At 27.9% G+C, this 10,942-nt stretch overlaps 2 protein-coding genes across 2 annotated transcripts in view; one reads left to right on the top strand and one right to left on the bottom strand.

Annotated features, from left to right (window-relative positions):
* Positions 1-223, bottom strand: part of LOC105112893 (Pyridine nucleotide-disulfide oxidoreductase family protein) — a 2,652-nt gene extending 2,429 nt beyond the window's left edge. The window contains exon 1 of the mRNA XM_011008789.1: positions 8-223. Coding sequence (XP_011007091.1) covers positions 8-137 — 130 coding nt within the window. The 5' untranslated portion in view covers positions 138-223. The remainder of the gene's footprint in view (positions 1-7) is intronic.
* A 6,259-nt stretch (positions 224-6,482) lies between these two features.
* Positions 6,483-10,044, top strand: LOC105112887 (GDSL-like Lipase/Acylhydrolase superfamily protein). Its single transcript, XM_011008776.1, has 5 exons — positions 6,483-6,833; positions 7,046-7,176; positions 7,295-7,534; positions 7,642-7,891; positions 9,668-10,044. Exons 1-5 carry the CDS (start codon positions 6,593-6,595, stop codon positions 9,937-9,939), a joined length of 1,134 nt encoding a protein of 377 aa, XP_011007078.1. The 5' UTR covers positions 6,483-6,592; the 3' UTR covers positions 9,940-10,044.
* Positions 10,045-10,942: the final 898 nt, after the last annotated feature.

The raw sequence follows: 10,942 nt of genomic DNA, 5'->3' as shown, positions 1-10,942 counted from the left end.
GTCTTGCTGGCTGTGATTCGAAAGCGGCGGTATGAGAAAGAGGATATGGGGTTTGTGTGGGAATGGAGCACTTTGGGATGTTCCTGGGAGGAGTGCCGGAGTCCGGTGAAGGATTTGAAGACAACGGAAGAAGCCATTTTGTTACGGTTGCGCTTGAGAGTGTTTTTGAGCCTTTTAAAATATATTGTTCATCTTTTCTGATATCTTAAGTATTGGTACGTACTTGGATTTTCTTGGTAATTCTTGTACGAGTTCCAAGATTTCTGGTGGATAAGGTTTTGGATATGAGGAGACGCTGGCTGTTGGATTAACAAAGTGAATGGTATAGATTGGATATGGATATTGCATGTAGATTTCGGGGGATGTTCTTAATAATTTAATTATATTTTTATTTTTATTATTAAAAAAATAAATAAACCCATCAGCCTTTCCGTGTAAAACAAGACAGACGGCAACGTGGATTATTACAATGCACTAATAATTTTGCCCAACATATATGCATGAAAAAGGCTGAGTTTTGAGAGAGAGAAAAAAAAGTCTTTTCACGGGTTAAAATGATATTATCAATTTATTTGGAGTAAATTAATCTTTTTTATATTTTTATTGAATAATTAAATTATTAATTTATCTTTTAAAAACAAAAAATACAACTTGTGTTTTTGGTTTTGTAATTTTTTTTTAACAATGTAATTAAGTGAATACTCTTATAATGTTGCTTTTCTTTTATTTAGGTCTAGATGTTTCGTCACTTTCCTTTAGGTATTTTTTTTTGGCAATTGTTGGTTAGAGTTAGGGGTGGTTGGATTTTTTTATAATATATAAAATATATTTGATAAAAAAAAAAAGGTTATTAAAATGTGTATCGCATATACTTAACAAGTTAAAATATTTCTTGGTTTTTGAGTGGTGCATGCAGATTTTTCTTGCTGTTAAACACAACCATTAACATTAATATTTAAAATGATATATCAAGATTTTTTCAATGGTAGAATAACATAATAGTAGAGAACAAACAGTGTGACTTTGATAGACTTTTTTCACATTTTTTTTTCTCTCTCATCTCTTGGATATAGTACACAAGTTTCCTTTTATTTATTTTATTTATACAATGTGATCCTTGTCCTTTTCATTTGCATTTATAGGATAATTTTTTCTTTTAATTTCATTCATATCATTTGATTTTATTTAGTTTTCATTTTAATTTTTGTTTTTATTCTTTTTATTTTTATTTATTTCATCTTTTTTAAGTTATTTTTTAATTTAATTTTATTTAATTTTTATTTTAAATTTAATAACTATTTATTTTATTTTTAATATTAGGGATTGCAATTTAATCTGAACCCAATAGATGCCGCCTCGATCCGGCCGGATTGGTTAATATTTTTTGGATATTTATCTTACCCAATGAGTAATGAATAGTGTAAACCCGAGAATAAACTTTTATATAAATTAAAAATAATATAGATGAAAGAAAGAAAATGAGATAATTAATGTACAAATTAAATAAATTGGGGATTGAAAAATTTTCTAGTGTGTGTGTGTAAAAGTTTTAATTAACTTGAATATAAAAAGGGTAATGTTAAATGTAAGGAAAAAAATTATATTCAAATCTTAAGGGATTAAATTATAAAAAGATAAAAAGGAGTGTAACTTAAATAATAAAAGGAAGAAAGAAAGGGGTCAGCAATAAAACACTTAGTAACTGGGGTCAAATATAAAATAAAAAAAAATGAGATTATAAATACCTCTTTTTTCTTATCTTTAAGGTTAGTTGCAGCAACAATAAAAGGGAGAATTGAAATTTTATTTTTCCATAAAAAATTAAAAGAAAAACACTAAAATTTAGTAAGTTTACACAAGGCTTGGATTAAGGTAAGGAAAGCATCATTAGGCAAGGAAATTAACAAGAAATAAGTGAAGAAAATTATAAGGAGAGAGGGAGAGAGGGAGGGCCAGCTAGTGTGCAAAGAGGGAGTTGTCAAAAGTTTTCAACTAGTTAAGGAATGAGGTCCAATTGTCATCAGGTAAGGGGTTTTAAACTTAATTGTTATAAGATAAAGGGTCTTAAATTTGATTATGTAAGCTAATTTGAATTCAATTACGAATTGGTGTAAATCTTGAATTTGAGTTAAGGTTCTTGAGTAGAATTTTAAGAAAATATAGAATCGTGTGGAATTGAATTAGTTAAAGTATTGAATATTGTATTAAATGTAAAATTATATAAAGATATCAAAAAAGAAAATTCAACAATTAAAGAAGCAAAGAAGGTTGACTATTAGGGAGTGAATTGGAAAAGAAGAATTTATAATCTTCTTTATAAATTGCTTGTCATGTGTTGTTTATAATGTGAAAAAATAGTTGTTTTGGAGGGATAGTGGAAAATAGAGATATTTAAGGGTTCACACATTAATGAAATTAAATAAATTTATATTTCTAATTTTTATAGGAGATTCAAGCCTAAAAGTGATAGAATTTAAAAGAAGTTATTTCATAAATGTTATAGCCAAGAATATTAGTTTTCTAATAAGACTGGCCTTATCTAATTTGGAGTCCTAGAACTCCATATATAGATAAAACTTTAAGAAGAGATTGGGTTGCCATTTTTATTGGCAATTACCACAAGTTATTAAAACGGGTAATTTAGATGCATTAAAAGCATGATTAGGTTTCTTTCCCTTAAAAAATTATGTAGTTTTGGGCTTTAATGTTCAAAGAAAATAAGCCATGTTTGAAAATGAGATTTATAAAGTTAGTTATGATTAAATAAATAAATAAATAAAACAATGATTTTAAGGAATATAATGAAAAACACAAATGTGAAGGAAGAAATTATTGAAGGGAAGTCAATATTTGCTGATTTTATTGTTATTGAAAGAAATATAACTTGAATATGAAATAATATGGTATACCTATAAATACATGAGAGATCATAAAAGCTGTACAATAACATCAAGGAAGCATGAGCCAAACTTTTACGGCACCCATATATTTCTTAAATGTACATAATTATGAAAGTTTGTTTAATTTTGGGTTCTATATATATAAATGTTGCCCAAAAAGAAAGCATATAATAAAATTAATGAGAAATGAAAATAGATTTGATTAACTATTTTGGTTGGGAATAATTAATGATACCAATGAGTTTTATTAATATCAATATTTTTTAAAATTTTATTAGTAAGTTATGAAAATTTAAAGCTGATAATATCAATAGGATTTACTAACATTAATATCATCACCCCAAACATGAGAAATATTGAATTTGATTAATTATTTTAAGTTAGAATTAATTAATAATATCAATGGCCTACACAAATATCATTTCCGTGATCACATGCATGATTAAGTATTAATTAATTTCTCAAAATTAAAAATGCAATCACGTACCTTGGCTTAACATCAGAATGGTAGAAAGAAGCGAAGAGGATCTTCAAACGAACCACCATAGCCTGAGGAGGTGCCACCTCCACTTGCTCCATCACCAGTGGCTTTCTAGCTTCCCATGCTACACGAACTTCAATACAGCCATCCAATCAATTATAAAAAAGAAAAATCAAAATACATAAACATGTCAAGTCATGGATCAAAAACATTGTATATATTTATAAGGCCAAATTACAGATAAATTAATCAAATTCATAATCCGGTTTTCTTGTAATTTTTCTAGAATATGCCTAAGCTTTATAAAAAGTAAATGAATTGGAATGAAAAAGCAATGAAGAAAGAAGTAACAGGAACCGATTCTCTCAGGAAACTAAACGATGCAAAAATAATTAGCATTACGATTTAAAGAAAAAGGAAATGGAGGAATGTATCAAAGACCCTCGCATGGACAAGAAGGAGTGGGGTGCTTCCACCTACTCTGATGTCCGTGGGCATGTCACATGTGGCAATCCTAGAGGTCCTTCCATGATTACACGTCTTGTGCATGCATTCATGCTTGACCGGTTAATTAAATTGGTAATGCAAGCATGAAGTTGTGGGATAAGTGCCAGAGATAGGAGGAAAAGTTGAAAAGTTCGAAGTTGAAGATCAAATGGTGGGGGTGAGGCGTATGATTAGGTCATGCCACACGTGATAGTTGGAGCAACAGTCTTGAAAATTATTGCCCAGAAATTACACTCATATATGTTAGTATTTATGTTATATAACTAATTAATTTGTTATACGTGATATTAATTTTATTTATAGGAATATATTTATTTTTAATATATGTTTTATTTATTTTTAATATTTATCAAATATTTAATTTATAAATCTAGACTAAAAATAAAGTTTTTGGACAAAAATGCTTTATAAAATAAATTATAAATTTATTATAATTATAAAAATCCTATTGCGTTTAAGCATTTTTCTTAAATATTTCTGGTTAATATTCTATTAAGATTGAATATTAGTTAGAGTTGTTAATACGGATTTATATTATGTTCTTTTCACTATGAAAGAAAGCAATGATATTGTTAAATTGAGGTATGATAAATATTTAGAACTAATATATAAATATTTGTTAAATGAAATGTACACTAAAATGATCCGCATAAGAATTCTATATAAAAATATTACTTATGTCTATGAAAAAGTCTCACGTGACGGTTCTATAAATGATTCTTAGATTTGAAATCATTAAGTTATTTTATATAGCGAATATTGTGCTTCGATTATAGTACATGATGTTTTAATGAAGGGAAACAAATAAGCAGATATTAAGTATAACAAGAACTATATGAAGATGTTTGAGTAATAAAGAGAAGATTCATTACTTTATATGGATTAAAGAAAAATATTTCATATATTTTAAACTAATATTGATTATAAATTTTTACATATGTGAAATGAGATTAAAAAAAAAAGTTTAAATATTATTCAAAAAATTAATGAATATGATATTGAGAACAAATATGATTAAACATAGTATACACAATTTATGCTATAATATCTAAATTAAAACATTATTGATGAAAAAATAACAATTACACTGATAAACTTGTTACTAAAAGACTAAGTCAAATAACTTATAACTTTTCTAATAATTAAGAGATCATGATAGACTGATTTATATTATACTTGATTTTAAAACATAAATCGATCAATTTTTTAATTGATATTAAATTAATTTATTTAACTTTATTTTATTTTAGATTGTGATTTATATTTAAGCTAAATAATAAGATATATAATTATTAATATCATTTTTTATTCAAATAAATGATAAATAATAATTTATTGTTGTTGTTGTTGTTTTTATTTATTATATTTAGTTGTTCTAGTCATTGTGTTTATAAACTTTTCATTTAATTCTATTACCACGAAGAAATAAGTGAAAAGAAAAGGTATGAAGATAAAGGAAACAAAATTTAGAGAAATTTACAATTTGTTTTAGTAATCTCCCTTTATAAAAAAAATAAAAATATATTGGAAAAAAGGTATTTATAAAAAAATAAAAAAGAAAAAAGAAAAAGAACCAGCATAAACACGTTAGGCTTTGGAGAAGGTCTGCACGCGCATGGGCTACAGTACACCAGGCCCGTCCTTGAAGAAAAATTAATAATAAAAGAGAAGAAGCTTTTGAACGACAAAAATGATGCGTCGTCCACGGTTCCTTAATCTTCATTCCTTCATAATCTAGCGGTGTTGTTGAATTTCGAAAACCTTTTATTTTGGTTTGTTTTTCACCAAAAATACACCTACACGCTCACCAGTCACCATGGCGTGTTGTTGTAGGTGTGTTGTGTTTTTTAAACCTAAAAATAAATTCTCAACAACTATTCTATTAATTATTTTAATTCCTTTCTTCTACATCTAAAAATTCAAATACACACGTTTTCTAGTTTTGATAAGAAAAATGTTTAATTTACATATCTATGAATTTACTTTGATGAAGTAATTTTTATAAAAAAAACTAAAATATCTTGATAAAATTTTTATATTTAACCATACTTTTAAAAGGATGTTTGAAATATGATAAAAGGATGTTTGAAATATGATAGTGGTTATTTTTTAAATTATATTAAATAATATTTTTTATTTTTAAAAAATTATTTTTAAAATCAATACATAAAAATCATTTAAAAATATAAAAAATATTAATTTAAAATAAAAAATAAAAAAATTTAAAATTTAAATTTTTTTAAAATATAATAACAAATACTGGTGTGGCCCGTGGCCAGAAAATGAAAAGGACTCCCTCGCCCTTTTGTTTTAAACGAAGGGAAATATAGTAATTGACCAATCAGAAAGGCATTTTAAGGGCTTGAAGACATGACATGGGTATCCTGAAACCACCATTAATTAAAGTACACGTGTCATATAATAAGAGGGAGAGAGCAACTTTTGATGGTGCTGTAAGTTGTAACAAACCAGAACTCCAAGGAGTACGTGGTCGTTGTAGTAGGTTTGGGTCAGTGTAACTATTTGTTCATCAAACAATATCTACCCTCTGACTCACAAGATATCCTCAGTAGTTACAACGCCTTGCTCAAAATCTTTAGCATCTCACTCTGGCATTTGTTTAAATCAAATCCTGCATGGTGATATTTCAATTCACAACAATCTGAAGAACCGGGAAAGACACCAGTAGTTACTCTGTGAAGAAATGAAGTTCGAGGTTGCCTTGGCGATATGGGTGGTGGTGGCTGTCCTCGGAGTTACGATTGATGGAGGTGAATGCAAGATTGTTCAGTTCATTTTCGGAGATTCACTCTCGGATGTCGGCAACAACATGTACCTGAGTAGGAGTCTTGCTCAGGCAAGCTTGCCATGGTATGGTATAGATTTTGGCAATGGACTGCCCAACGGCAGGTTCACCAATGGGCGGACTGTTGCTGATATAATAGGTAACGTCAAAAGAGCTCACCATGCATGCATGCCAACTATATACTTTATTTAGCAGTATGCCAGCGCGCAATCATTTAATGATTAGATACTGCAGCTATATATCAGAATTTGTTGTCATTGATCGAATTAAGCTAGAAAGAAGTGTTTTCTTTTACTTTTTACTCATAATATATAGTTCCCTGATAATAATTCTTATATATATATATGGCAGGTGACAATACTGGGCTACCGAGACCACCTGCTTTTCTAAGCCCATCTTTAACCGAAGATTTGATCCTGGAAAATGGTGTAAACTATGCATCTGGAGGTGGTGGCATTTTGAATGAAACTGGTGGCTACTTTGTAAGTTAATCAATTACTAGGAGTGTATATATATGTTTATACACGCACACACGAACACACACGCTAGCCCTAATTAAGACTTGCAAATATTTAAATCCATATAACTTAATTTTGACAGATTCAGAGGCTTTCTCTCAATAAGCAAATTGAGTTATTTCAAGGAACGCAGCAGATGATAATAAGCAAAATTGGGAAAGAAAAATCAGAGGAGTTTTTCAAAGAATCCCAATATGTGGTTGCATTAGGAAGCAATGACTTCATCAACAATTATTTGATGCCAGTTTACAGCGATTCATGGAAGTACAATGATCAGAGTTTCATTGATTATTTAATGGAAACTCTTGAAGGGCAGCTAAGAGTAAGTTGAAATTTAAAAATCAGAGAGAATACTTGTGAAAAGAAGATCATATATCCTCATCTTTCTTTCAGTTTCAAAGGGTACTTAATTTTGTTAATTTTGTACAGAAATTGCATGGCTTCGGAGCACGGAAGCTGATGGTTTTCGGGCTGGGACCAATGGGCTGCATCCCTCTCCAAAGGGTCCTGAGCACAACCGGAAAATGTCAAGAGAAGACAAACAAACTAGCTATTGCTTTCAATAGAGCTGCAAGCAAGTTATTAGATAATCTGTCCACCAAACTTGTAAACGCTAGCTTCAAATTTGGAGAAGCTTATGATGTTGTTAACGATGTCATCAGCAATCCAAACAAATACGGTGCGTGTGCTTCATCCCTTTCTCTTGAGCTCAACTCAATTTTACTCTGACAGTCGTAGCAGGAATTATCTTTATGATGCTACTCTGAAGTTGTTCATTAATTACTCTACTCTTTTTTAAAAATCAATCCTGACGGGTCTAACAAATATTCGTTATTTGTTAAACGTCCTAAACATTATGAATCACTTGTAGAGAGACCATCCTAAACATACCACACAGACCATCCTAAACATCCTAAACATACCACAGAGACCAATGGGTTCACTAGGTTCTTAGAAAAATACCACAGAGACCATCCTAAACATATTGTAGCAATTTCCAAATTGATACTTATTTGAAAGTTCCTTAATTTTGGTCGTTATTTCTTTATAAAATAAAGTTTATTAATTGTAATGAATTATTTGATTGCTCTAATTAATCATGTGCTAATTTAGTATAATGTTTTAGTATAATTAATGCTTGTAATATAATTAATGAATTATTACAATCATAACGGCGTCCATGACATTGAGATTCTATTTAAAATTACTCATCGAAACATTTAAATTGTAAATGCAATGAACTATTAAATTCCGTAATCCATTATATTCAACAAAAACGTACAGTAAAATCTGATATTTGATTTACGTAGATATTAATTAATCACTATCAAAGTTAAAGTGAAGTGGAAACATTTATTCATATAAACGGGTTGGCTGCAGTGGCCGAGCCACAGTGGATAAAAAATTACCCCCTTATTTGTTTTTTATATTTTTATATTAATATATTAAACTCATATGTTAATATATACATATACAAACACATCATTGCCCTAATTTTTTCCTTTGTTTCTTTTTCTTTCTTTATCTTTCCCTGTTAAATATTATTCACTTGCCGTTCCCTACCTCTTGCTTAACTCATCAATTAATTTTTCTTGTTTTTTGCTTTATATTTTAGGTAAATTTTTTTATTTTTTTATTATGTAATTTTAATTTTATTTTTTTATAATTAGTTATTAAAAATATTAGGATTTATGATAATTTAGGGGCTTTTATATGAATATATTTAAAATAAATATTTAAATCTATTAATTTAATCAATTAAGTATTTTTTATTATAAAAAATAAATTAATATTCATGCAAAACCACTATTCTTACATTGACAATAGTTTATTAAAATTTAATATTTTCACATGATTTGTTTATAAGTAAAATATCAAGTAGAAAATATATTTTCCAATCATTGTTCCTCTTACACATACACTAGTTATTGTTGCTCCATTAAATATCTAGAAATGATTAAGTATATTTTAACCAACATATTAAGAGTGTCTATATATATATATATATATATATGAATTGAAATAAATTTTGATTTTGAGGAATTGATATGTATTTTTAAATTAATTTTATTTGATATAAATTAATATATATGTTTTGAATTGCTTTTTAATACATATCTATATAATATATTATTTATTAATAATTTACTTTTTTATTTAAAAAACTCTAACTCGGTCACCGGTACTGGTTAGCTGATTTTATTTATGCATTTTATATAAGAAACCTATTAGTTTTTGAATTATATAATAGATGATAATCTTGTTATATTACACTAAAACTATATAAACTGGTCTCGACAAATTTAAACCTAGTTCATTAATTGTCTTTAAAGCTGGCTGCCATTGCAGCAACGAAGCTTTGAAGACAAGGCAGTGAGGAAATTAGAAAAAAGTAGCTTCGGACGTTTTCCTTCCTTCATTTTTACATGACAAGTTCTGCGTTTCATGTTTGTAGGATTTGACAACGCGGACTCGCCATGCTGCTCCTTTGGGCAAATACGACCTGCTCTTACATGTCTTCCGGCATCGACGCTGTGCGAGGATAGAAGCAAGTACGTGTTTTGGGACGAATACCATCCATCAGACAGCGCAAATGAGTTGATTGCAAATGAACTTATCAAGAAATTCGGATTCACTCGTGTCAACGGCACGAATGCTCCACCAGCCTCAGCACCATCGCCTGTTACTGCCCCGTCACCTGTTATTGCCCCGTCACCTGAGGGATAAAATATCACTATGTTTTCTTTTTCTTTTTAATTTATTTCATAATTGCTGCGAATTTATCGTACATTCAATAATTATTAATAAGATTGAATGAGTGTTTTTTATGGTAACGTGAGAAGTTTTTTAAAAGTATTTTTTATTTAAAAATATATTAAAATAGTATTTTTTAGATTTTTTTTAATTTTTAATTTTAGTATGTTAAAATCATTAAAAACACTAAAACAATTGAAGGGTAATTTCCAAAACAACCTAATATTAAAAAATAAAATTGAAGAAGAAAAAAAAAGGTTGTTAAAGGATGATTTTTGTTTTAAATTTTCACTATAAGAAAATAGATAAATACAAACAAAAATATTGAGACAATATTTTTGTTAGTAAATTGCTGACAGATTTTATCAATGATGTGTTATTTTTACTAACATAATTACATACTGACATAATTTATTCTGTCTGTAAATTTTATCAGTAAATTAGTTAGTAAATTGTGAACATTGTTCATCATTCAACTATAAAAGGAATAACTAATGAAAAATTTCGTTAGTATTTTTTAGAGAGCTCTAGAACTGTTCACTTTTTAATTGCACTGTTAATTACTATTTTTTACAGACAAAATCATCAATGAATTAAAAAATCATCGGATTGAATGAGTGTTTTTTATTATAATGTGAGATTTTTTTATAAGTATTTTTTATTTAAAAATATATTAAAATAATATTTTTAAAAATTTTTAATCTTAGTATGTTAAAATCATTAAAAACACTAAAAAATATATGAATTTAATACTTGTATTCACATGTCATCTTGTTAACAAGTAACTTGTTAGCTTTTTATTAGATAATTAAGAATCAAATGTTTTCTATTTGATATATATATATATATATATATATCTCCAATTCTTTTCTTCTTCTTTTTAATAAAGAAAATATCAAGTAAATAAAGTTTCAATTATAATAGCTAAGAAGGCTCTAATTGGTTTATGATGTGTTTGGTAGCGCTCTACCCATCT

Source organism: Populus euphratica, unplaced genomic scaffold, assembly GCF_000495115.2.
Source record: "Populus euphratica unplaced genomic scaffold, PopEup_1.0 scaffold372.1, whole genome shotgun sequence".
Classification (NCBI taxonomy): Eukaryota; Viridiplantae; Streptophyta; class Magnoliopsida; order Malpighiales; family Salicaceae; genus Populus; species Populus euphratica.
This window is presented reverse-complemented; position numbering and strand designations above follow the sequence as displayed.